The following is a 27649-nucleotide window of genomic DNA, read 5'->3' as shown; positions in this document are numbered from 1 at the left end:
CCCAAGATTGAGATTCAATCATGAGATTACATGTACCTGTAACATGGAGGTGCATGGTAAATTGGGAGAATCATAGCTGTTATTGCACAAGAAGTTTACAAGAGACAGCCAGTTCATTCAAAAGGCAGTAGTTTCACAACGCCTTGTGTGATGGTTTCCTCTAACAGAACCCTCAGTTCTGATTGGTTGACCTTCTGAACTCTAGTTGTCACTGCTGTATAGTCAATGAACTCCATTTGCTACCAGTGGCTTTCAAGAAGATTGCCTGAAACAGGGAGACTCATCCTAAATCTAGGTGGCACCTTCTGGTAGCAGCCCATAAGGAAGAACCTGGAAGAAGGAAACTGCTTTTTACCTGCTTGCCCTCAGTCTCACTGGCAACTTCATCTATTCTGTTGCTGTGGCATTCTGTCATCCATATTAAAATCAACTTCTTCAGGATGCCAATGTAGACTGGATGAGCAGCTGGTCAGGAGTCCTCCAGGCCTTCAGTAGTAGTTTGGAACTGCTAAGCCATCCAAACTTGTGGACTGAGAAACTATTGGATTCTCAGCCTCTCCAGTGTGAAACAGCCATTGTTGGACTACCCAGACCACGGCCTGCAAGCCAGTTTAACAATCCTCTTTTAATATATATGTGTGTATGTGTGTGTGTGTGTGTGTGTGTGTGTGTGTGTGTGTGTGTGTGTGTACATATTCTGGGAGTTCTATTCCTTTAAAGCAGTGGTTCTCAACCTTGCTAATGCTACAACTCTTTAATACAGTTCCTTATGTTGTGGTGACTCCCAATCATAAAATTATTTCATTGCAGGCAGGAGTGCAGTGGTGGTGCACTCCTTTAATCCCAGCACTCAGGAGGCAGAGGGAGGTGGATCTCAGTGAGTTTGAGATCAATCTGGTCTATGGAGCAAGTTCCAAAACAGCCAAGGCTACGCAGAGAAACCTTGTCTAAAAAAACAAAACAAAACAAAAAAGCAAAAATTATTTTGTTGCTACTTCATAACTTTTATGTAATTTTGCTGTTGTTATGAATTGTAATTGAAATATCTGTTATTCAGGATATCTGATATATGACCAAAAAGGGGAGAGACCCACAGGTTGAGAACCATTGCTTTAGAGAACCTTGACGAACACAGAGTGGTGTGTGTGTGTGTGTGTGTGTAAGTGGGCATGCGTGCATGCGTGTGTGTGTGCAAGTGCTGGGGGCAATTGGGTATGTGAGTGCAAGTCCCTTGAGGCCAGAAGCATCTAATTCCCCTGGAAATGGAGGTGTGTGTGTGTGTGTGTGTGTGTGTGTGTGTGTGTGTTGTACATGCTAGTGCACATGGAGGCCAGAGGATAACATCAGGTTTTGCTCCCCTCTCAGGTGTCATCCACCCTGTTCTTTGAGACAAGGACACTCGTTAATTAGAGCTTACCAGGCTGCCTAGGGAGCTGCGGGAGCCTCTGTCTCTGCCTCCCCAGCACTGGGATCACTGCGTGTAGAACCACGCAGCTTTATAGGTGTGTTCTGGGGATCCAACTCAAGTCCTCAGGCTTACATAGCACGAGCTTGACGGACTGGGCTTTCTCCCCAGACCAGAAGTTATTTAAATGCTTACAAACACATGTAGTTATTTAAATGCTTACAAACACATGTAAGGGCAAAGGCCTGGGATATGCACTTCAAACTCAAAGTTCTGCATTTCCTCGCCAAAGAAAGGTGGCATAGTTCATGCCAGAGCCTTCAAGGAGGCGCTTCCCAAGCCAGCTGCCATCTTCCCTGTTGTCCCTGGGTTAGGCAGACCTTCCACTAGGGGCCTTGGAAACCTCTGGAGCCCCTCAGACACTGGAGACTTGAAGAGGGCGGAGCTTGAATGTGACGTAGAGTATGGCGCGTTCCTCCTTTGTTACAGCATTGGTTCCTGAGCCCAACCGTGGTCCTGTTGTCACACCTGTGCCGTGGTGTCAGCTGTAGGGTTTATTATTGCTTCCTGAGAGCCTTCATCCACCTGGGAAGGAAAGCGTTTATGTGACTGGGGCGACAGGGGGAAGGGAGGAGCCTGCTGGGAAGGAGGAGCCAGCAGGAAGGGTGGAGCCTGTCTCCACAGACCTCTGCTGCACAAGGTTGCACTTTGCTTCCACACTCTAGTCAGGGAACTCTCTGGCTTCCCTCCTCCCCTAGCTGCTGCGACCTGCAAACTCAAGAGGTAGCTCCTAGGCCAGGTATTGTGGCACAGGCCTGGAAGTGGCCAACTCAGGAGGATTGCCCTGAGTTCTGGCCAACCTAGACTACATAGTGACTCCTTGGCCAGCCCTAGATACAATGTGAAACGCTGCTTCACTTCACTCCTCACCAAAAAAATGGTTGTTCAATGTCTTGGCTGTAGGGGTTTGTGACAACTGAAATTTTCTTCTACTCCTTAGGCTCAGCATGTCCACTGTCAAGGAGCAGCTCATTCAGAACCTAATTGAAGAAGATAAAACCTCCCGGTGTAAGATCACTGTGGTCGGCGTTGGAAATGTTGGCATGGCCTGTGCTATTAGTATCTTACTGAAGGTAAGTAGTTAAAGCTTTTTGTGCAGGAAATCAAGTAAGCTCTTTGGTCTGGGTTGCAGGGCCGATCCCTTAATAGAAATATGGAAAATCTGTGGTGTTGACAGATTTAAGCATTTGCTAGGTGTGGTTTTTGGCACAGGTCTATAATTCTAGTAGGTTTTCTTGGTAGGCTGAAGCAAAGAAGGTCAGGAGGTCAGGATCATCCATAGCTATAGATGAAGTTTGAGGCCAGGCTGGACTATATGAAATTCTTGGGGAGAGTGAGAAGAGTGAGGAGAAAGGAGAGAGGAAAATAGGAGAGAGAAAGAGGATAAGAAGAGAGGGAGAGATTGGTGTGACTCACACTGTGGTCCCAGCCAAGCAGCTTGCCTGGGCCCTGGCCTTCTGAGCACAGATGCTGTGGTCCTAAGTGCTTCACAGTGGCTTTGAACATCGTTGGAAACTTGCAGAGGGATATAAGAAGCAAAGTCAGTTCAATTCCAGAACCCAAAGGCTGAGGAATTGGAAGTGCTGGATGCCTCAAAGGTGGAGTTGATGAGGAGGAGGTGGGAAGTATCTGAGTAGACACAACTGCCAGGTCCTCTTCTGGATCTTAATCAACCAGGTGGTACTACACACCACCACCACCACAGGCACATCCCACTTGGCTTGAGGAGGTAGTTATCTCTTTTTGCTGTGAATAGACAATTAGAAAGTAGACTGCCAGGGCTGAGGAGGTGGCTCAGTGTGTACAGCACTTGCCACACAAGTGTGAGAACCTGAGTTTGCAGCCCCAATACCTACATAAAGCTGGACATGGTCATGTGTGTCTGTGGTCCCAGCACTCCTACAGACATGTGGGAAGTGGAGGCAGGAGGCTTTCTGGAAGTTCATATGCTAGTTAGCCTGGTGTATGCAACAAAGGAATAAACAAACAATAAAACCAGAGGCCCGGGGGTTAGAGAGATGGCTCTGAGGTTAAGAACACTAACTGTTCTACCAAAGGTCCTGAGCTCAATTCCCAGCAACCACATGGTGGCTCACAACCATCTGTAATGAGATTTGATGCCTACTTCTGACATTCAGGCAGAACACTGTATACATAACAAATAAATAAAAACTTAAAAAATAAAACCCAAAAACCAGAGGTCCTGTTTCAAACAAGGTGGTAGTGCCCCTAACATCCACACACATGCCACAGCACATGAACGACTGTATACACATATACCATACATTCATATACAAAGACAAAAGTAATAAATTAAGAAAATATACCACTGGGGAACTGCAAAACATCTAAAAGAGGAACAGATCAGGACTTCCCGTCATGGTTAATTGAGATTTCATTAGGAACCTAGAAGGGAACAGTTAGACAACAGAAATGTAACGACTGAGTGGTGTCACAACCAACTGAAAAAAGGCTGGAGAGACAACTCAATGATTGACACTCCAGAGCCTGGAGACATGGCTGGATGATGGACATTCCAGGGCCTGGAGACATGGCTCAATTATTAACATTAGGACCTGGAGATATGGCTAATTGATTGACATTCTAGGACTTGGAGACATGGCTAATTCATTGACATCCCAGAGCCTGGAGACATGGCTCAATGATTGACATCCCAGAGCCTGGAGACATGGCTAATTGATTGACATCCCAGAGCCTGGAGACATGGCTCAATGATTGGCATTAGGGCCTGGAGACATGGCTAATTGATTGACATTCCAGGACTTGGAGACATGGCTAATTGATTGACATTCTAGGGCCTGGATACATGGCTCAATGATTGAAAGCACTTGTTGCTCTTGCAGAAGACCTGTGCTTGGTTCTGAGCACCACATCAGTAGCTCAGAACCACTTGAAATTCCAGTTCCAGTGGATCAGCTGCCCTTTTCTGGCCTCTGTGTGCACTGTGTGCATTTGTTGCATGGACATACATGCAGACAAAAGTCATTCAAACAAACAAGAGACCTATTCCACCTGGCACTTGAGAAACAGAGACAGGAGGTTTGCAAGTCTGAGGCCAGCTAGAACTGCACAAGACCCTGTCTGAAAAGCTCCTCCATTCATGCTCCAGTAAGGAAAAGAATCATGACACCTGTGTATCGAGAGGTGTTCTTTAACACACAGAAGGGATGAGTGTAGGAGTGGGAGAAGCACAGGCTGCTCCCGGGTCCACATAGGACAAAGTGGTCACAGCAACATTCCCCAGACTGACTGCTATTTCCCCCCACTGTGGCCATTCTGGTGCTCCCTGGAAAAATAATCTGTGGTGTTCAGCCATAATAGAAGCACCTGCATTTGGGGCATTTTCATCTCCCATTACCTGAATACATATGTATGAAACTAATTTTTTTAAAGTACTGAAAATACAATATATATATATATATATACTTTAAAAGAGCAAGCTGGATGATGGTTGTGCACACTTTTGATTCCAGCACTTAGAAGGCAGAGGCAGGCAGATCTTTGTGAGTTCAAGGCCAGCCTGGTCTACAGGATAGCCCTCTACACAGAAACCCTGTCTTGAACCCTCACACACAAAGAAAACAGAAAGAAAGAAAAAAAAAATTTTTTTCAGGCCTAATGATAAATGCCTGAAGCAGGAGGATTACCAGTTCGAGGCCAGCCTCTACTATAGAGCAAGACCCTATTTCAACACAGCAATACCCAAACTATCAGGACTTGAGATGCCTAGCAAGCACAATGCCCTGGGTTTGATCAATAAGACCAAATACACCTGGCTTGGTGGCTCACACCAATAATCCCAGCACCCAGAAGGTGTAGCTATGAGGACCAGAAGAAGTTCAAGGTCATCCTCAGCTACATTGCAAGCTTGAGGCCATCCTGGGAAACATGAAACCCTGTGACAAAACAAATAAAACCCACACATGCACATAACAGCAACTACTAAAAATTTGCTGTATTTCAAAATTAAGCATTTCTAGTTTGCATCTTGTTAGGTTCCGTCAATAGGTAATGCTAGAGAGAACTGAAAGGCTAGAGGAGAGCCTTGGTCACCCCCTCAACCACCGCCACCTGATGTTCTGGCCACTGTTCTTTCACTTGTAGATACTGGCCCATTTCAGAGTTCATTTCTAGCCTCCAGCTTCTCCCTTCACAGCTTTGGAAGAGGAGCCCCTTCCTTTGCCTCTTGTGTTCTAGCCTAGGAGTGGTTGCTTGAGACCCATCTACAAGTTTTGGGTTACCTCAATGTCCCCTTTATGTCTTTCCACCCTATCAGCTACTCCTTTATTAAACTCTCTGTTGAAAATCTTCAAGTGATTTCCGATTTACCAACCACACCCAGATAGACACAGACCTAAAAGTGAATTTGTAGGTATGGTCTAGTTTCCTTTCACTGTGTGAAGTTTCTCTTCTTTCCATTCCTGATACACAACATAATTTAGTCAATGTTGGGATCCACTCAGCCCTCCACATGGACACAGAGACACCCAAGTATTTAACCAACTATGGGATGAAGATTTAAAACCTGTGTGGCCTGACCACACACAGACCATTTGTATCATCCTTCTCTAAACAGTGCAGTGCATTAGAGCCTGGGGAGACGGGTGGCTCAACAGTAAGAGCATTGGCTGTTCTTTCAAAGAACCCAGCTCCAATTCCCAGCACCCACACTCTGTGCAGGAGATTCAGTGCCTTCCTCTGTCCTCAGCGGGCACCAGGCAAGGGTGCACTGACTTAAATGCAGACCAAGCTCCATTGCACATAAGATAGAGTTATAAAAGTAAAAAAACAATGCAGTATGCCAACTATTTGCATAGCATTTCTGTTGTATTAGCTTTTAGTTGTATTCTAGAGATTATTTAAAAATATGCATGATGTGTGTAGGTTATGTGCAAACGATCTACCAAGAGCCATGGCCAGTCTCATTGGTGACTGAGGCAGGTTCTGGAGCCCATCACTCAGGCACTGAAGGAGAGCTCTGTATCATTTTTTGGTAGAGCTGCAAGGGGCCTGCTTCAAGATAGCAGCAGTTGGCACTTGGGATGCTGAGGAAGGGGAATCAAGAGTGGGATCCACTTGGATCATATAAGCACAGCTACTCTGCATGACTGGAATTGGAGGAATAACCATCCAGCTTGAGATACTGCTGCAGCCTAGAGGCCAGGCACATAAGGCACAGTCTCAGAATAGATTTTCCTATATTGAGTACCTTCTTAGGCACTGTCTTTCTATGTGATAGTAAATACAGCTGTTCAGGCCAGGATGATGCCACACTCCTGTAATCCCAGCATTTTAGGAGGTAGACTGAGGAGGATCAGGAGTTAAGGCCATCCTCAGCTGCATGGACAATTTGAGGCCAATCTGTCCTGCATGAGAACCTGTCTCAAAAGAGGCAAGGGACAATACAGTTTGTTCTCAGAGTGTTATGTCATAATTTGATATGTTATACTAATGTTATGTAATATGTTTATAATTTAAGAGAAACGTGGTCAAAGCTCACTGACACTGTGTTTGTCATGCTAGACTACCTGTGTGTGTTCACAATGGATTAATTATCAGGGGTTTTGATAGATATCTTTTTTATATGAATATAGTAATTGTACACCAGTGAGCACAGCTGGTGAGTTCCCAGTACAATGAGGATTTTCATTACCAAAGAGGAGGGTTGATACTGGGGCCAGTATAAAAGTGAGGTGAGTGATAATGAAAGACATCGTAGGTGGCTTCTCTCTGTTTGGCCATAAGGATGCAGAGTAAAAGCAACATTAGCAGCTTGATACCTAGCTTGATGTTAAACACAGTGAAAACCCCTTGGACAGAATTCCTTCACTTTTCATTGTGTTTAAGGTGTTATTGAAAGACTCAGTTCTAGGTGGATGGAGAGATGGTTCAGTAGTTTAGAGTGCTTGCTACTCTTACAGCACCTATATCAAGTAGCTCACAGCTACCTGTAACTCCAGTTCCAGAGGATCTGGCGCCCTCTTCTGGTCTTGGAGCACTACACACATGTTATACATATACACCATGCAGATACACACATACTAATAAGTGAAAATAATGAAATATAATCTCAAAAAGTGAAATATAATCTCTAAAAAAAGATCTAAAGACACAATTCTATAAAGTTCTTACAGTTTTGTAAAGGTAAAGCAATTGATACTTCTTCTATATTCTATTCCTCTGTCTGCCCTGGAACCCTTCTTGGTCTTCTAAAAGTTTGGACCATGACATTGATAACTTTTATGTGTTTCAGGATTTGGCTGACGAACTTGCCCTTATTGATGCTGATGCAGACAAACTGAAGGGAGAGGCACTGGATCTTCTACATGGCAGTCTTTTCTTCAACACTCCAAAAATCACCTATGGAAAAGGTGTTTTTAGTTTTATAATTTTACTTTCAGAGCTATGTAAGAAGTACTCAATTTGTCACGTGTAGTGGTTGGGATACCTTGTAATCCCAACATTTGGGAGGTGGAGGTGGGAGGAGGATCAGGAGTTTAGGACAGCCTGAGCTACATACTGAGTTTGAGGCCAGCTTGGGCTATATGAAAACCTATCTCAAAAACTAGAAAAGGGAATCAAGTTGACCAAATTGACTTCAGTAAGTATATAATTAAAAATATCACTGAGCTAGGCAGTGGTGGTGTATATCTTCTATTCATGAGGCAAAGGTAGGCAGATCTCTGGGTTTGAAGACAGCCTGGTCTACAGAGCAAGTTCCAGGACAGCCAAGGCTACATATAAAAACCCTGTCTCAAAAAATACCAACATACATATATGTATACATGCATATATATCACTGACATTATGACATAACAATTTAAAGGCTCATTTCTGCTTGGTTTATTTATTTTGAGATAGAATCTTACCATATGGTTGTGGCTAGCTTGGAACTCACACAAATCTGCCAGCTTCTGCTGACTGAGTACTAAATTAAAGGTGTATGCCACCAAGCCCAGAGTAAAGGCTTAATGAATGAATGAATTCATTAATTAGATGATTGTGGGTTTTTTTGTTATTGTTGCTGCTATTTTTTCTATATAGGGTGTTTCTCAGTGTAGTATTGGAGCCTGTCCTGGAACTCGATCTGTAGAGCAAGCTGGCCTTGAACTCACAGAGATCCATCTGCCTCTGCCTCCCAAGTGCTGGGATTAAAAGTTTGCACCACGACCACCTGGCTGTTTCTGTTTTGAGACAGAGTCTCTCTATAGAACTCTGGCTGTCTTGGACTTACTATGTAGACCAGGCTGACCTCAGACTCACAGAGATCATTTGCCTCTGCCTCCTGAGTGCTGGGATTAAAGGCATGCAACACCACACTTGGCAAACCTGATTATCATTTTTGTTTAAAGACCATTAAATTATGAAAGGGGAAATTTGGAAGGCAGAATAATACAAAACTCCTTGGGGGCTGGAAAGATGGCTCAGGGGTTTAGATCACTTACTGCTCTTTTAGAGGACCTAGCTTTGATTCCCAGCATTCACATGGTGACTGACAACCATCTGTTCCCTCAGGACTAAGATCTGATATCCTCTTCCAGACTCTGAGGCACTGCACACATGTGGTGCACCAACATACACTTACGTAGTGCAGATAGAACACTCAAACACATAAAATAGTAAATGAATAAATCTTAAAATGACTGGCACTGAAGGTAGTTATTTAATTTAAAAGTGTCCTAGAGAGGCACCATAAGCATTTCATATTGACCCAAAGCATGTAACTATCCTTATTAATTTGCTGATCTGTCTGTCTATCTATTTCCCCCCCTATCTATCTATCTATCTATCTATCTATCTATCTATCTATCTATCTATCTATCTATCTATCTATCTATCTATCTATCATTACTATTATTTGCTTTTTTTAGGGACTCTCTACATAGTCCTGTCAGTTCTGGAACTCATTAGGTAGACCAGGCTGGCTTCAAACTCACAGAAATCTGCCTGCCCCTGCCTTCCAAGTGCTGGGACTAAAGGTGTGCACCACCATGCCCTACCTATTTTTAAGATGTTGTGTCTGTATATATATCTACATGTAGTTATGTGCATATGAGTGCAGGTACCTGTGGAGGCCAAAGGCATTGGATCATCTGGATCTGAAGTTAGAGGAAGTTGGAAGCTGCCATATGTGGGTGCTGGGAACTGAACTTGGGTCCTTTAGAAGATCAGTAAGTGCTTTTAACTGCTGAGCCATCTCTCCAGCCCTGAGACCCTGTTTTCGTTGAAGTGGTTCTGTTTGTTTTAGAAGTGTGGTAAAGGTCCTTACTACCGAGCCCGATGACCTGAGTTCAATTTCAGAGACCCATGCTGAAGAATGAGAGTCCTGACTCCTCCAGGTGGCTCTGTGACCTCCACATGAATTCCATGCCATGGCACACGCACATACACACACAAATAAATGAGGATATGAATGATATGTCTTAAACGTTTACATGCTTAGAGGAACTGCTAATTGGAAAAGTGTCTAATAATGTTTAATAATGATGAGCAAAGTTGTTTTATTAGGGTTGGATATAGTAAGTGAAATAATTTCCAGACAGATAATTACACTTAGTAAATATCAGTAGTTTATTTACCTGTGTGGGTTAAGATCAGACATATTTGTAATACTGAATATGGTTCCTTATGATAATTAGAGGTAAATCTGTTATTGCCTTTAGAATCCTACAACAGACAAAGGAATTCTCAGAGTCCTAAACTTTTGTTTATTTGTTATTGGAGACATGGTTTCTCTGTGTAAGAGCTCTGACTGTCTGGAACTCACTTTGTAGACCAGGCTGGCCTTGAACTCAGAGATCCACCTGCTTCTGCCTCCCAAGTTCTGGGATGAAAGGCGTGTGCCACCACCTCCTGGCAAGTTGCAAATGTCTAATTCATTTGGGTATTGCTAGAAAGTCAGGGCACTGGAGATGTAGTTCAGTGGTGGCATGGCCATTGGTTCAAATCCCAGCAACAGAAGAAAGCAAAGCCAGAAGCCAGAGCGCTGCTGACTTCCTTGCCCCAGGCCTTCCTGGGACGAGAGTTAAAGGGAATAGCAGATGAGGAGGGGGCTTTATGAAAGCTGGCAAGTGGCAACAAGTCTTGTTTGGCTTATGCAAGAAGCTCCAGTGTGGGGAGTCTGTCTGTTTCCCAAACCAGGATGTGGAGGTTAGTCTCAACAGTGTGGGATGGACGTTTACAGAGTAAGGCACAGTAGTTGTCAGTCCTGATCCAAATACTGCCCTCTGTTTCCTTCTTAGATTACAGTGTAACTGCCAACTCCAATTTGGTTATCATCACAGCTGGTGCAAGGCAGGTAGTGGGAGAAACTCGCCTTGACCTGGTCCAGCGTAATGTTGTTATCATGAAATCCATCATTCCTGGCATAGTCCAAAACAGTCCTAACTGTAAAATACTGATCGTCTCAAACCCAGGTGAGGACCCCATCACCTTCCTGAATGATAATTGGCCCATATAATTCCATTCTAAACTCACTAAGGTTGCATTTGTCGGTAATTAGCTTCGTTCACTCCAAGTCTTGTCATGCGGTAAGGTTTTTTTTATTTTGTTTTTTTTTTTTTCGAGACAGGGATTCTGTGTGTAGTTTTGATGCCTGTCCTGGATCTCACTCTGTAGACCAGGCTGGCTTCAAACTCACAGAGATCCACCTGGTTCTGCCTCCCAAATGCTGGGTTAAAGGTTTGGCCACCGCCGCTGGCGCCATAACTTTTGATAGATGACATCATGATGCCATCACAGTAAGATCTGGAGCATCTCTATCACTGCTGCAGGGCCATGGGCTCATTTGTGCTTCATCCTTCATCCTCCTGCTTGACTCATTTTTTGGGACTTCAGAAACAAAACAAAACAAAGCAAAACCCAGCAGAGATTGCAAACATTTTTACACTAGCCATTTTACAGCACAGTTATTTTGGATTCATCTGTGTCTGGGATGTGTCAGGATTTGTGTCTTTGCATTGCTGGAATGTTCTGTTGATGTTTCCAGGTGTGTGTGGTGTAATGAGCAGATGTGTGCACCTGCAGCCCATGTGGAGGCAAGAGGTTGGTGTCTTCCTTCACTGCTCTCCAGCATCTCTCACTGAACCTGGAGCTTGCCATTTTGGCTAGATTCCTGTCCATTACATTCTTTGGCCTATAGGTCTCTACATCCCTGATCCTTACCTACCCATTTTATGTACATATATTTTTAAAAATCAGATCCTATCATAGATGGTTGTGAGTCGCCATGTGGTTACTGAGAATTGAACTTAAGTTCCAGACAGTTGTGAGCCATCATGTGGGTGCTTGGAACCAAACCTGGGTCCTCTACAAGAGCAGCAAGTGCTCTTAAACACTAAGGCATCTCTGCAGCTCCTGTTTTTTGTTTGTGTGTTTTTTGTTTTTTGAGACAGGGTTTCTCTGTGTAGCTTTGGAGCCTGTCCTGGAACTCACTCTGTAGACCAGACTGGCCTCAAACTCACAGAGATCCACCTGCCTCTGCCTCTAGAGTGCTGGGAAAAAAGACACACAGCACCACTGCCTGGCCTGTTCATAGGTTTATAAAAATAATGCAAACATTCATGTGCAAGCATTTGTGTGGTCATACTTCTTTCTTTCTTTGGAGTAAGTGAAGGGGCCAGGGAGGCCCAAGAGTATAACATACTCTGAAGTGTTTGGCTCTGTTAGAACCTGCTTTCAAAGTCATGTGCTGTAGTTGAAAGATTTCCTGTGTCCCACCCAGCCCATGGTCAGGACAAATCTCTCTCACCCACAGTCCCACAGCCACTTATGAAATAATCACTCAGAGGCTTAATATTAATTACAAACTCTATGGCCTATGGCAGGCTTCTTGCTAGCTAGCTCTTTCCTCTTAAATTAACACATTTCTATTAATCTATGTATTGCCACGTGGCCGTGGAATTACTGATCTTTTGGTATGTTGCTCCTTGGGTGGCAGGCTGGCATCTCTTCTGCCTTTCTTCTTCCTGTCTCTCTATTGGATTTCCTGCCTGGCTATAACCTGACTCGCCATAGACCAGAGTAGCTTCTTTATTAACCAATCATTGCAACACATATTCACAGCATACAGAAAGACATCCCACAGCACTGTGCCTCTGACAATGTCACCAGCACTCTGTGTTCCCTGTGTTCTTATCAACCCTGCTCTTGTCAGGCTTTCAAATGTTTAACTCCAGTGTCTTATTCCCCAGTGTCTTATTTTTGAAGATTAGTCTAGCCAGATAGAGCTTCAACATCAAAGCCAAGTTGGCATGAGCTTTCTGTATTGCTCACATTCATGCAGACTGCTCTGGCTGTGTCCACACATTATTCCAGGGAACATGTTGATAGCTCAGGTGAGGATGAGCCAATGGAAAGAAGAAATCCAGGGACTAAAGAGGTGGAAACTGACCCATTATTAGATTTGCTGAAAAGCCCATAGAGTATCTCAGAAGATGATTTAAGATTCTACTAGTGAATGATTTCATATAAAAAGCCCTACTATGCCTACTTTAAGATTTACTGTACTTTGAACTCTGATGAATCTGCGTTTGACTCCAATTTATCTTTTTATAAAAGCAACTGTAAAGAGAAATTGCTATGGATCTTTCTCAAACCATGTTTGAAATTGTTCTTCCTAGTGGATATTTTGACTTACGTGGTATGGAAAATAAGTGGCCTCCCTCCAACTCGTGTGATTGGAAGTGGCTGTAACCTAGACTCTGCCCGTTTCCGTTACCTGATTGGAGAGAAGTTGAGTGTCCACCCTACAAGTTGCCATGGCTGGGTTCTCGGAGAACACGGTGACTCTAGTGGTGAGTGTGACCCAGTCATTGTAAGTGCCCTTCCAGTGTTCAGTAATGCTTCTCTTCAGAACCCATTCTCTGTATAATTTTCATTTTGTTGTTATTTTCTTTGGTGTATGTTTTTTTTTCTATTTGTATGTTTTTCAGACTATTTTAATTGAGTGAGTCATGGTAGTGTCTACCTGGAATCCCAGAACTTCAGAGGTAGAATCAGGAGGATTACTAGTTCTAGGCCAGGCTGGGCTACAAAACAACACCCTGTCTGAAACAGTGGAAAACATTTGTTGATGCATAATTATGCATCTATGGAGAGTACAGGTAGATGATTGATGCATACATATGTAATCTAGTGATCAATCAGTGCTATGAGCCTCGTGGTCACCTCATCAGTCTATCACTTCTCTGTGATGAGAACAATAAAAATCTATCGAGTTTGAATTCTAGACAATCTTTTAAATGTTTTTTATTATTTTAAATTATGTGTATGTATGCATGTCTGAGGCCAGAGGTGCTGTATCTCCCTGGAACTGGGATCACAGGGGGTGGTAAGCTGCCTGATGTGGGTGCTGGAAAGAGCAGAATCTGTTCTTAACCACTGAGCCTTTTCTCCAGCCTGAGACCATACTTGCCCTTTTTAAAGGACAGGTCTCCTGGATGTCAAGCTGTCCTGAACCTTGCTCAGTAGCTAAGGATGACCTGAAGTCTGGTCCTCCTGCCTCTATTTCCCAAGCATTCTGTCAGCTAAACTCCGTGCCCAGCACAAGAGCACATAATCACCCACTACAGTCTGCTTACCCTGCAACCGAGCACCAGCACTCGCCTCTCTTCTGCTCAGTGCCTGAGCTGACCTGCTCTGGTGATCAGATGGCTCAACACGCTGGCTGTCCCTGGGCGCCCTTTCTCCCACCTTCTCATGTCTGCATTTTTAGATTTCATATTTAAATGACATCACTCCACAGTTGACTTTCTGTGTCTGGCTTATATTGCTGCACATAATTTCCTGTTTTACTCAGGTTATCACAAATGACAAGATTGGATCCTTTTGAGGCTGAGCAGTATTGCATCACACACACGCACACACACTATTATTTCCATCTGTCTTTTGATGGAATTTTGACTGACTATAAGTCTTGGAGGGTGCATGGAAGTCTGTAGTAAACAGAGGTGGGCAGCTGTTGTCCTCAATTATACTGACCTCAATTTCTTCAGTTGTGTGACCTGCCCAGTAATGGGATGCTGGCTCATATGGTTAATTCTAGTTTTAGTTTTTGAGGCATCTCCATGTTGTTTCCCACACAAGGATGTGCCAACTCACATTGCCATCACCAGGACACGAGTGTCCCCTTTCTCCACAGCCTTGCGGCCTTTGTTACCTCTTGTCTTTTTGACAGCAGCCACTCTGCTTAGGGAAAGAGGAGTGTCACTATGAGTTTGTTGTTCTGCCTTTAGCTTTCTTTGTTTTTTGTTTTTTGAGCAAAGGATTCTTTCTAGCTCAGGCTGTGTAACTGCTCCCCACTGAAGATCGCCAACATCACATGCTTTGGTGACACAGAGGCTGTTCTTACCATGTTAAGCATGACTTTGATGTTGGAGGCTGAGGTGATCCTCCTGCCTCAATCTTCCATGTGCTGGGATTATAGGCCAGCTCTCATGGTTTTGTTTTAAACTTCCATGTTGAGTGTTGTCAAACACATTTCATTTTCCTCCTCACAGAAGTACACGTTCAAATTCCTAAACACTTTAGACAGGTGCATCTATTTGTTCTTGTTACTGACATGTCTGAGTTCGTCATGTTCTCTGAAACTTGACCTCTCATCATTCTGTAACTTATGGATGTTTTCTTCTGCTCTATACTACACTCCACTTTGTTATTTCTTGATACAATCCCATTCATCTATTTGATGTGTATTTTTTTTCTTGTGTTTGTGTGTGGTGTGTGTGTGTGTGTGTGTGTGTGTGTGTGTGTGTGTGTGTGTGTAAGTGTGTGTGTTGGTGTGCATGCATGTGTTGATGTTGATGTCAGGTGTCTTTTCCCATTATTTTTCCACTTTATATTGAGTCAGGGTCTCTCTCTTTTTTAATGTTTTTATTTTATATTAACTTAATTTCACATATCAACCACGTATTCTCCCATTCTCCCTCCTCCAACCCCCACCCCTACCCCCAATCCACCTCCTCCAAGGCAAGGTCTCTTCTGGGGAGTCAGTCCAGCCCGGTAAGACTCAGCTGAGGCAGGTCCAGTTCCCTCCTCCCTCCACCAAGGCTGAGCAAAATGTCCCAGCATAGGCCTCAGGCTCCAAAAACCTAGCCCATGCACCAAGGACAGTTCCTGGCTCCACTGCCTGGGGACCTCCCAAACAGTTCAAGCTAATCAGCTGCCTCATTTATCCAGAGGGCCTGGTCCAGTTTCATGGGGGCTCCTCAGCCATTGGTTCACAGTTCATGTGTTTCCACTCATTTGGCTATTTGTCCCTGTGCTTTTTCTAATCATGGTCTAAATATTGCTCGCTCATACAATCCCTCCTATCTCGCCGATTGCACTCCCGGAGCTCCACCTGGGGCTCGGCCATGGATCTCTGCATTCGCTTCTATCAGTCACTGACTGGATGAGAGTTCTCTCATGACAGCCAGCATGTTGGGCCATGTGATCACCAGAGCAGGTCAGCTCAGGCACTCTCTCAACCATTGCCAGTAGTCTATTGTGGAGGTATCTTTGTAGATTTCTGGGGATCTCTCTAGCACTCTGCTTCTTCCTATTCCCATGGGGTCTTCATTTATCATGGTATCTCTTTCCTTGTTCTCCCACTGTGTTCCTGATCCAGCTGGGACCTGCCACTCCCCTAAGCTCTCTTTCCACCGACCCTTGCCCTCCATTACCCACCCTCTCACCCCCAATTTGCTCATGTAAATCTCATCTATTTTTCTGTTGTTAGGCAATCTTTGTGTCTTTCTTAGGGTCCTCTTTAGTAGGTAGCCTCCCTGGAGTTGTGAGTTGCAGTCTGGTTATTCTTTGCTTTACATCTAGTATCCACTTATGAGTGAGTACATGCCATGTTTGTCTTTCTGATTCTGGGTTACCTCAGCAGGATTTTTCTAGGTCCATCCATTTCACTGCAAACCTCATGATGTCATTGTTTTTTCTCTACTGAGTAGTACTCCGTTATGTATATGTATCACATTTTATTTATCCATTCTTCAGTTGACGGGCATCTAGGTGTTTCCAGGTTCGGGCTATTATAAACAATGCTGATATGAACATAGTTGAGCATGTGTCCTCGTGGTATGATTGAGCATTCCTTGGGTATATGCCCAAGAGTGCTATAGCTGGGTCTTGAGGGAGGTTGATTCCCAAATTTCTAAGAAAGCGCCATATTGATTTCCAAGTGGCTGTACAAGTTTGCATTCCCACCAATAGTGGAGGAGTATTCCCCTTGCTCCACATCCTCTCCAACATAAGCTGTCTTCAGTGTTTTTTATCTTAGTCATTCTGATGTAAGATGGTATCTCAGAGTCATTTTGATTTGTACTTCCCTGATGACAAAGGATTTTGAGCAATTCCTTAAATGTCTTTCAGCCATTTCAGCTTCTTCTGTTGAGAATTCTCTGTTTAGCTCTATAGCCCATTTTTTAATTGGACTGTTGGGTATTTTGATGTCTAATTTCTTGAGTTCTTTATATGTTCTGGACATCAGCCCTCTGTCAGATGTGGGGTTGGTAAAGATCTTTTTCCATTCTGTAGGCTGTCTTTTTGTCTTATTGACTGTGTCCTTTGCCCTACAAAAGCTTCTCAGTTTCAAGAGTTCCCATTTATTAATTATTTCTCTCAGTGTCTGTGCTACCGGTGTTATATTTAAGAAGTGATCTCCTGTGTCAATGCGTTCGAGACTACTTCCTACCTTCTCTTCTATAAGGTTCAGAGTAACTGGTTTTACGTTGAGGTCTTTGATCCACTTGGCGTTAAGTTTTGTGCATGGTGACAGATATGGATCTATTTGTAATCTTTTACATGTTGACGTCCAGTTATGCCAGCACCATTTGTTGAAGATGCTTTCTTTTTTCCATTGTATAGTTTTGGCTTCTTTGTCAAAAATCATATGTTCATAGCTGTGTGGATTAATGTCAGGTTCTTCAGTTGGGTTCCATTGGTCCACATGTCAGTTTTTATGCCAGTATCAAGCTGGGTTTTTTATTATTATTATTATAGCTCTATAGTAGAGCTTGAGGTCAGGGATCATGATGCCTCCAGAGGTTGTTTTATTGTACAGGATTCTTTTGGCTATCCTGGGTTTTTTGTTTTTCCATATGAAATTGAATATTGTTCTTTCCAGGATTCTGAAGAATTGTGTTGAGATTTTGATGGGGATTGCATTGAATTTGTAGATTGCTTTTGGTAAGAATGCCATTTTTACTATGTTAATCCTATCTATCCATGAGCATCGGAGATCTTTCCAATTTCTGACACCTTCCTCAATTTCTTTCTTTAGGGACTTAAAGTTCATGTCATACAGGTCCTTTGCTTGTTTGGTTAGAGTTTCTCCAAGGAATTTTATATCATTTCTGGCTATTGTAAAGGGTGATGTTTCTCTAATTTCTTTCTGAGCCAATTTGTCATTTGTATATAGGAGGGCTACTGATTTTTTTGAGTTAATCTTGTATCCTGCTGCATTGCTGAAGGTGTTTATAAGCTGTATGAATTTTTGGGGTCACTTATGTATACTATCATACCATTTGCAAATAGTTAAAGTTTGACTTCCAATTTGTATCCCCTTGATCTTATGTTGTCTTATTGCTCTGGCTAGAACTTGAAGTACTATATTGAATAAATATGAGGAGAGTGTACAACCTTGTCTTGTTCCTGATTTTAGTGGAATCACTTTGAATTTCTCTCCATTTAATTTGATGTTGGCTGTTGGCTTGCTATAAATTGCCTTTATTATGTATAAATTGCCTTTATTATGTTTAGGTATGTTCCCTGTATTCCTGATTGCTCCAAGACCTTTATCACGAAGGGGTGTTGGATTTTGTCAAATGCCTTTTCAGCATCTAGTGAGATGATCATGTGGTTTTCTTTCTGTTTGTTTATATGTTGTATTACATTGACAGACTTTTGTATGTTGAACCACCCTTGAATCCCTGGGATGAAACCTACTTGATCATGGTGAATAATTGTTCTGATGTGTTCTTGGAGTCTGTTTGCCAATATTTTGTTGAGTATTTTTGCATCAGTTTTCATGAGGGAGATTGGTCTGTAATTCTCTTTCTTTGTTGCATCTTTGTTTGGCTTGTGATTCAGGGTAATTTTTTTTTTAAGATTTATTTACTTATTATGTATACAGAAGAGGGCACCAGATCTCATTACAGATGTTTGTGAGCCACCATGTGGGTGCTGGGAATTGAACTCAGGACCTCTGGAAGAGTAGCCAGTGCTCTTAACCTCCAGCTCTTCTCTAACGTCTTTATGTGGGCATTTAGTTCTATGAATTTTCCTCTTAGCACTGCTTTCCTAGGGCCCCATAAGTTTTGGTATGTGGTATATTCATTTTCATTGATCTCTAGGAAGTCTGTAATTTCTTTCTTTATTTCTTTCTTGACCCATTGGTGATTCAGTTGAACATTATTCAATTTCCATGAGATTGTAGGCTTTCTGTAATTTTTGTTGTTGAAATCTAACTTTAAACCTGGTGGTCTGATAGAACACAGGAGGTTATTCCAAATTTTTGTATCTGTTGAGATTTGCTTTGTGGCTGAGTATGTGATCGATTTTAGAGAAGGTTCCATGGGGTGCTGAGAAGAAGGTATATTCTTTTTTGTCAGGATAGAATGTTCTGTAAGTATCAATTAAGTCCATTTGAGTCATAACATCAGTTAAGTCCCTTATTTATCTGTTAAGTTTCGATTTTGCACATCTGTCTAGTATTGAGACTGGGGTGTTGAAGTCTCCCACTATTAACATGTGGGGTTTTATATGTGATTTAAGCTTTAGTAATGTTTCTTTTACATATGTGAGTGCCCTTGTGTTTGGGGCATAAATGTTCAGAATTGAAACTTCATCTTGGTGGTCCTGTGATGAGTATGTAATATACTTCTTGATCTCTTTTGATGGATTTTAGTTTGAAGTTTATTTTGCTGGATATTAGGATGGCTACACCAGCTTGCCACTTAAGACCATTTGATTGGAAATACTTTTCCCAGCCTTTTATTCTTAGGGAGTGTCTATCTTTGATTTGAGGTGTGTTTCTTGTATGCCGCAGAAAGATGGGTCCTGCTTTCGTATCCATTCTGTTAGCCTGTGACTTTTTATAGGTGAATTAAGTCCATTGATATTAAGGAATATTTATAACCAGTGATTGTTAGTTCCTGTTACCTTTTGGTGGTAGTGTGTGTGTACTTCTCTTCTTTGGGGTTTACTGCTGTGGAGTTATCTATTGCCTGTGTTTTTGAGGGTATATCTGACTTCATTAGTTTGGAATTTTCCTTCTAGTGCTTTCTGTAGGGCTGGATTTGTGGATAGGTATTGTTTAAATCTGGTTTTGTCTTGGAATATCTTGTTCATTCTGTCTATGATGATTGAAAGTTTTGCTGGGTATATTAATCCAGGCTGGCATCCATGGACTCTCAGTGTCTGCATTATATCTGTCCAGGTCCTTCTGGCTTTCAAAGTCTCCATTGAGAAATCGGGTGTTATTCTGATGGGTTTGCCTTTATAAGTCACTTGGACTTTATCCTTTGCTGCTCTTAATATTCTTTCATTATTCTGTATGTTTAGTTGTTTAATTATTATGTGGCGAGGGGAGTTTTTTTTGGGGTCTAGTGTGTTTGGTGTTCTATAGGCTTTTTGTGTCTTCATAGGTATTTCATTCTTTAAGTTGGGAATGTTTTCTTCTATGATCTTGTTAAATATATTTTCTGTGCCTTTGAGTTAGTATTCTTCTCCTTCCTCTATCCCTCTTGTGCTTAGGTTTAGTCTTTTCATGGTGTCCCAGAGTTCTTGGACATTTTGTATTATGACTTTTTTGACTTGGGTATTTTCTTTGACTGATGAATCCATTTCCTCTATTGTATCCTTTACACCAGAGATCCTATCTTCCATCTCTTGTATTCTCTTGGTTATGCCTGCGTCTGTGTTTCCTGTTGGTTTACTCAGATATTCTATTTCCAGCATCCCCTCTGTTTGTGTCTTCTTCACTATTTCTATTTCCCTTTTCAGGTCTTGAACTCTTTCCCTCACCTGTTTAACTGCTTTTTCATGGGTTTCTTTAAAGGATTTATTGCTTTCTTCCAACATTTATTTGTCTTTTCCTCTATTTCTTCCAATTTTTTCTCTTTTTCTCAATTTCTTTATTGATTTCTTCCACTTTTTTGTTTATCTTTTCCTCAATTTTATTTTTCATTTTTTTTCTTGAAAGGACTCTAGCATCATTATGATGCTATTCTTAAGATTGCTTACTTCTGCTTATTCTGTCTTGTGATGTTCAGGTCTTGCTGTTGGAGGAGGGCTAGGTTCTGGTGATGCTGTATTGCTCTTTATGTTGCCTTGATGTCTGCTCATCTCCTCTTCTAATGGGTATAAGTGGTGCCTGTGTCTGAGTGAGTTGCTGTTGGTCCAATCTGTGCTTGTTGTGTCTGTGTCTCAGGGGGCCCTTCTGGGTCCAATCTTAGCTCTTGGTCTAATTGGAGCAGGCAGATTCTGTGTCTCAGGGAGCTGCTCTTGGGTCAACCCAAGCTAGTTAATTCTGTGAGTCACAGATGCTTTTATGGTCTTCTCAGGACTCTTGGTCCGTTCAGAGCTGACTGATTCTATGTTTCAGGAGGCCTCTCTTGGTCCAATGTAAGGTAGCAGATTCTACTTTTCAGAAACCCACTCTTGGTCTAATGAGAGCTGGCAGATTCCCTGTCTGCTGAGGTTACTCTTGGTCCAATGACAGCCCTTTGTCCAATGAGAGCTCTCTCTCTCTAGCCCAGAATAGAGCTGAGGGTTGGTTTCCAAGCCTCAGGAAATGGCTGGGGAGTCAGGCAGATAGGAAGGGGAGCAGGGTGTGAAGATTGCAGGGTCAGCTCTCAAGTCAGGGTCTCTCATTGAGCTCTACCAATCCTAGGCAGTCCACAGAGCCACCTTGCCTGGGGATTCCATCTCTGCTCTCTTGTTTATACAGAGGTGTTTTGATTTCATATCCTTGGAAAGAGTTTCTATGAGTCTATGTGGCTGTGTATTACTCCTCAGCTCTGTTGCTGTGGGGAAGTGTAGTATAATATGCAGCTCCCTCTCCTCTAACTGATAGCATGTTTCTTAGCAATCCTTCTTCTTTGCAGATTCTGCACATTGCATATTGCTTTAAATTGTTTCCTGTGCCATATAGCTATAAATAATTCAACCATGTATTTTCTAATGATATTTCCTGTAATTTCTCTTTCTGTTCCTTTAAAACTTATTTTGGGGCCTGGAGAGATGGCTCAGCAGTTAAAGAGTAGATGCTCATTGCTACCTGTAACTCTAGCCTCAGGGGATCCAACCCTCACTTCTGGGCTCTGCTGCCATTTATTTGCACAAACCCACATACAGACGCACAGGTTCACCTCAGTAAAAATCACAACATACAAACAAAAACAATAAAATAGATCTTAAAAAAACCAAGAAAAACCCTAACGCCTTGTTTTTAATATGATGTGAGATTGCATCTTAACATTAAAATCCAAACAAAAAATACTCCTAGGTGTGCTGGTGAATACTTTGCAATGGCAGCACTTAGGAAGCTGGGACAGAAGGATCAGGAGTTCACAGACATCCTAGGGTACATACCAAGTTCAACACTCTCAACCAACCAAAGCCAGGGGTGGTGATATATGCCTAAAATCTAATAATTTGGAGTTTGTGGGTGGAGGCAGGAGGATCAGGAGTTGGAGGCCACCTTTGGCTATACATTGAGCTTGAGGCTAGCCATAGTTATATGACACCCTTTCTTAAAAACAAAGAGCAAAGTCTGTCTGTCAACACCAGCCCAGTGTGGGAGCATATGCTTGTCATCCAGTACTCAGGGCAAAGGCAGGAAGACAGGAATTTGAACCAGACCCAAACAGAATAGAATCCCCTCCCCACCCCCAACAAAACAGACCAGCACTGAACTCAAGCCACTGACTCAGCTTTGGCAAGAGGAGCTCACATGGAGACTTGGTTTTTTGTTTTGTTTTTCTTAGTGCCCTTATGGAGTGGTGTGAATGTTGCTGGCATACCTCTGAAGTCACTGAACCCAGCATTAGGAACGGACTCAGACAAGGAACAGTGGAAACAGGTCCACAAACAAGTGGTGGAAAGGTGACAGTAGTTCTGTGATTTTTAATGCCCTAATCATCATTATGAAGAATAAAATTTGAGGGCTGGAGAGATGACTTCAATTCCCAGCAACCACATGATGGCTTACAACCATCTATGATGAGATCTGGTGCCCCCCTTTTTTTAAACAATTTATTTATTTATTATGGATACAGTGTTCTGCTTGCATATATGCCTGCAAGCCAGAAGAGGGAACCAGATTTCATTATAGATGGTTGTGAGCTACCATGTGGTTGCTGGGATTTGAACTCTGGCCTCTGGAAGAGCCGCCAGTGTTCTTAACCTCTGAACCATCTCTTCATCCCCAAGATCTGGTGCCCTCTCATGGCATGTAGGCATACATGGTGCCAGAATACTGCAAAAAAAAAATCTCAAAAAATAAATAAATTTTGAGCTGGGTGGTGGTGGCACATGCCTTAATCCTTGCACTCGGGAGACAGGTGGATCTCTGAGTTCAAGGCCAGCCTAGTCTACAGAGCTAGTTCCAGGATAACCAAGGCTATACAGAGAAGCCCTACCTTGAAAAATAAGGATAAAAAAATAAAATAAAAGTTAATTCCATCTTGTGGTGCTTATGTCCTAGTATTTTGATTTCATGATACAGATCAACTGATTCTTTTTTTGTTGTTTGTTTTGTTTTGAGACAGTCTTTCTATGTAGACTAGGCTGACCTAGAACTCTTACAGATCTGCCTGTCTCTGCCCCCTGAGTACTTGAATTAAAGGCATTTGCCACCATGCCTGACTTTTAATTGTTTCAAGTAATAATGACATTTTTTGAGACAGGGTCTTATTGTGTATATATATATATATATATATATATATATATATATATATGTGTGTGTGTGTGTGTGTGTGTGTGTGTATGTGTGTGCTTATGTATACATATATATGTATACACACACACATATATGTATGTATATGTATATGGTTGGCCTAGAACTCAGTATGTAGACCAAGCTGGCCTGGAACTCAAGATATTCACCTGTGCTCCACCATGCCTGGCTTAAGTCTATTTTAAAAAACTGTAAGTCATGAACACTTCTAGAAGAACTCTGAGAAAATGTTAATAGCATGGTATAGACAGAGATGCTTCATAAGGGATAGGTGAGCAACAATGTTGTCTCTGAGTTGACCTCTCATGATTTTGGTTTCCTTGCTCACATCACTGCAGTGGCTATGAGGTCCTTCGACTGAAGGGCTACACCTCTTGGGCTATTGGGCTCTCTGTGATGAATCTGGCGGAATCAATGCTGAAGAATCTGAGGAAGGTGCATCCCGTTTCCACACTGGTTAAGGTATGCCTGGAAGAAATGTGCATTTATCATATTCCTGGTCACTGGTGAGGTTGGGTGTAAAGTAACTTCAGAATGAGGCAGGTGATGGAGAGTTTGATGCAGGAAGTATTGGGAGAACACAGGAGTGAGGGAACCACCCTGTGCTCCTAGGAAAGTTGCAGAGCATATGAGACTCTGGGCATGTATGGGAATTTGGGAGGCACTGTCAGAGTCTAGAGACCCTGACATGTTTACAGCCAAAGCTCTTCCATTACCATCCACAAAGGTACCTCAGCCCCGGAGGGGTGGGGGTGCAGGGCAGGAAGATGGGAAGAGTTCCCTGCGTGTTTCATCTTCCAGGAGTGGCCTCTGCACAGCTCTGCTTGGTGCTATAGTCTACTGCTCATTTTTATTGATGCTGTCCTGCACAGTGGCAAGGGAATCAAACAATGATGTGACCTTGTATTTTAGGGCTTATATGGGATCAAGGAAGAAATCTTTCTCAGTGTTCCTTGTATCTTGGGACGAAACGGCATCATGGACATTGTGAAAGTGAACCTGAACTCCGAGGACGAAGCCCTTCTCAGGAAGAGTGCAGAAACACTGTGGAACGTCCAGAAGGACCTGGAAATATGAAGTCTCAACATTCCACACTTTTACAGATGTGTGATTGCATATTTCACACATCAAGTGTTTTCATATAATAAAAAGTTAAACAAAATATTGGAGACCTATGACATAACGGCAGTCTCTTGAGGTCAGAAAGATAAGTGCTGAAATCATTTCTTCCTCCCCTTTCTTTTGAGACAGGGTTTCACTATAGAGCCTGGCTGGTCTGGAACTCTAGACCTGGCTGGCCTCAGAGATCTTGTAGCCTTGAAGTGCTGGGATTAAAGGCATGCACCACCATGCCCAGCTGAAATGTCTGCCTGTTCTGAATTCTGTGTCCGTGTAGCGATGAGGTCCGTACAGGGTGGAATTCCATTTCTGAGGAACCAGTGAGTGAAGAGCTCTCAATTTCCACAGAGCCCATGTGACAGACCACTCATAACAACACAGAACTGAAGTTCTCACAACACTGAAATGTCACAGTGTGCTCTCTTCCATTGCATCACATTGCTTCATTAGTTCCCATGTCTGTGTGTATTTTTTACTATTTCATTTCCAGGACTCTCCAGTTTGGTTGGTATGGTTCATTTGTCTTGACAATGTAGTATTCCCTCTAGCCTCTATCAGTGTACAGGATTCTTAGATCCTTGGGAGTCAGTCTTTTTACCTTACATTTACCCTTATTGGCAAAGGGCTTGCTTGCCTACATAACATGTCTTGGTGGTATTTATTGTAAAAGTGTCTGGTAAAACCTTTATTTTCCTTGCCTTTCCACGCCCTTCTTCACCCTTTCTCATCCATCTGTCCCACAGCGCCTATGAGGTGATTAAACTCAAAGGATATACATCCTGGGCCATTGGCCTCTCCGTGGCCGACCTGGCTGAGAGCATGATGAAGAATCTTAGGCGGGTGCATCCCATTTCTACCATGATTAAGGTAATGGATCTGCAGAGAGTTACTTCCTAGAGACCTATTTCTGGGCTTTGCAAAGTCTTGAGCAGACTCATGGAAGCCCCCAGTTAACTGGCTGAACTGATGTAAATTCCCCCATTCATGCTTTTCTTTTGGAAAGAAATAGTTGGCATGTAGAGTTAATGTCCCACTAGCACTGTAGATATCTGACTATGATTTATGCTGAGCCACGTAGGAGGCCTTGCTCAGTTACCAGTCTTACAGGTGTGGGGAAGTGTAGTGAATTATGTACATTGGTGAGAGTTTGGGGTTTTTGTTTTTGGTTTGCTTTGCTTTTTTGAGGCAAGGGTCAGCTGGCTGATCATGAACTTGCTATGTAGCTGATGATAACCTTGTACTCTCCTGCCTCTAGCTCCCATGTGCTGGGACTACAGGCATGTGCCAAGCCTAGCTGTAGTTGTCCTAGTGACTTTCTATTATACTGTCCACTACTACATCATATCGGGGCATCTCTGCAATAGAACGGACCAGCTCACTTGCTGTGTGAAAAAGGCTTCATAACTGTGAGATCTAAATCCTGGGAAACCTGAAGGTGTACAATTGAAATGTAATCATTTTGTGTCCAGGGTCTTTATGGAATCAAGGATGAAGTCTTCCTCAGTGTCCCTTGTATCCTGGGACAAAATGGAATCTCAGATGTTGTGAAGGTGACTCTGACTTCTGAAGAGGAGGCCCGCTTAAAGAAGAGCGCAGATACACTCTGGGGCATCCAGAAAGAGCTGCAGTTCTAAAGTCCTCAGATGTCCTAGAGCTTCACTGTCCAGGCTGCAGCGGGGTTTCTATGGAGACCACACACTGTCTCCTCATCTGAGTGGTGTTTAGTGTGGTTGTGTTAAGGTGGCAGTTCCCACAGCTCTGCCCTGATGCTAAGTGGTACTTGTGTAGTGGTAACCTGGTTGATGTGACAGTCCCACTGTCGTCCCACGGTCTCTGAGACACACTGCCAACTGTGTGCAGGCTTCCGTTATCTTGGGAGCCTGCTGTGTCTGCTGCGGACCCTCGCCCACATGCCTAGGCCAGTGAGTTCCCAGTCAGTCATAATGCGGCTCCAGTGGGTAAATCCATCATGCATATTTGTGCATAACTGTTCTAAAGGATATTATTTTGTGTATTATGTGTCTGTAGTGTACATTGATATAGTATGCAAAAAGTAAGATGTGCATATGGATGATGCAACCAACTACCCAAGTGTCATGCCAATGAAAACACCAAATAAAGCTTGAACAGTGATTACTCCTCTCATTTCTTTCTTTCTTTTTTTTTTTTTTTTTTTTTAACTTTTGGAGACAGGATTTGTTTGTGTAGCTATGCACCTTTCCTGGAACTCACTCTGTAGCCTAGGCTGTCCTCAAACTCAGAGAGATCCGCCTGGCTCTGCCTCCCGAGTGCTGGGTTTAAAGGTGTGCACCACCACAATTCCACTCCAGCTCATTTCTTAAGGTACAGGTGGGCAGCCAGTCAAGGTGGCACTTACTTGCCTCTGATTCCAGCAGAGGCAGGTAGATCTGCATTCCAGCCAGCCTGGTTTGCATAGTTCCAGGACAGCTGGAGTTACATAGTGAGACCATGTTTAGAAAACAAACAGGACACAGTTGGGCTGGGGAGACACTCAGTTGGTAAAGCATTGGATCCCCAGGTCTTTAAACACCCATTCAATCTTAGCACTCTGGAGGTAGAGGAATAAAGCTAGCTGGAATTGTGAATTACTAATTCTGGGTTCAGTAAGTGTCTTAAGGTGTTTCTATTGCTGTGAAGAGACAATGATCACAGCAACTCTTCTAAAGGAAAGCATTTAATTGGGGCTGGCTTACAGTTCAAAGGTTTAGTCCATTATCTTCATGGGAGGGAGCTGGCAGCTTACAGGATCAGCAAGCCGTATGAAACAAGTCAATGGGCCCTGCTTGGGCATCTGAAATCCCAAAGTCCACCCCCCACCCGTGACAAACCTCCTCCTGGAAGTCCAACCCTAATGCCACACCCTGAGCATTCAAATATGAGTCTATGGAGGCCATGCTTATTCAAACCACAGAGAGGGACTTAGTCTCAAAAAGTTAAAGTAGATAGCCTTCAGGAAGACATCTCAGGTTAACCTCCATCCTACACAGTCACATGGGCATATACACAGACATAACGCTGCTTTTACTGTCGCATTATTGAGGAATAACAAGTTCTTGGACAAGTTGTGGGTTTTT

The 27649-nt window shown here is 42.9% G+C and overlaps 2 protein-coding genes across 4 annotated transcripts in view; both read left to right on the top strand.

Moving 5' to 3' along the window:
- The first annotated feature begins 1881 nt into the window (after nucleotides 1–1881).
- Nucleotides 1882–26607, top strand: LOC121826605 (L-lactate dehydrogenase C chain-like). 3 transcript variants are annotated; one of them, XM_076543669.1, is made up of 8 exons: nucleotides 1882–1999; nucleotides 2407–2538; nucleotides 7740–7857; nucleotides 10729–10902; nucleotides 13108–13281; nucleotides 22465–22582; nucleotides 25298–25421; nucleotides 26024–26607. In XM_076543669.1, exons 2-8 carry the CDS (start codon nucleotides 2413–2415, stop codon nucleotides 26186–26188), a joined length of 999 nt encoding a protein of 332 aa, XP_076399784.1. In that variant the 5' UTR covers nucleotides 1882–1999; nucleotides 2407–2412; the 3' UTR covers nucleotides 26189–26607. The 3 variants fall into 3 exon arrangements, with proteins under 3 accessions (XP_076399784.1, XP_076399776.1, XP_076399781.1); XM_076543661.1 differs by lacking the exons at nucleotides 25298–25421; nucleotides 26024–26607 and adding exons at nucleotides 23774–23897; nucleotides 24348–24597; XM_076543666.1 differs by lacking the exons at nucleotides 1882–1999; nucleotides 25298–25421; nucleotides 26024–26607 and adding exons at nucleotides 2001–2105; nucleotides 23774–23897; nucleotides 24348–24597 and having other exon boundaries at nucleotides 2406–2538.
- LOC102909767 (L-lactate dehydrogenase C chain) overlaps nucleotides 1919–27649 on the top strand; it is a 56806-nt gene continuing 31075 nt past the window's right edge. Inside the window, exon 1 of the mRNA XM_076543681.1 lies at nucleotides 1919–1999. The gene's annotated coding sequence lies outside the window, so the exon portion shown is untranslated. The remainder of the gene's footprint in view (nucleotides 2000–27649) is intronic.

The sequence above is a fragment of the Peromyscus maniculatus genome, chromosome 1 (genome assembly GCF_049852395.1).
Source record: "Peromyscus maniculatus bairdii isolate BWxNUB_F1_BW_parent chromosome 1, HU_Pman_BW_mat_3.1, whole genome shotgun sequence".
NCBI classification, from domain to species: Eukaryota; Metazoa; Chordata; class Mammalia; order Rodentia; family Cricetidae; genus Peromyscus; species Peromyscus maniculatus.
The sequence above is the reverse complement of the archived record's forward strand: the minus strand, read 5'-3'. Positions and strand labels throughout refer to the sequence as shown.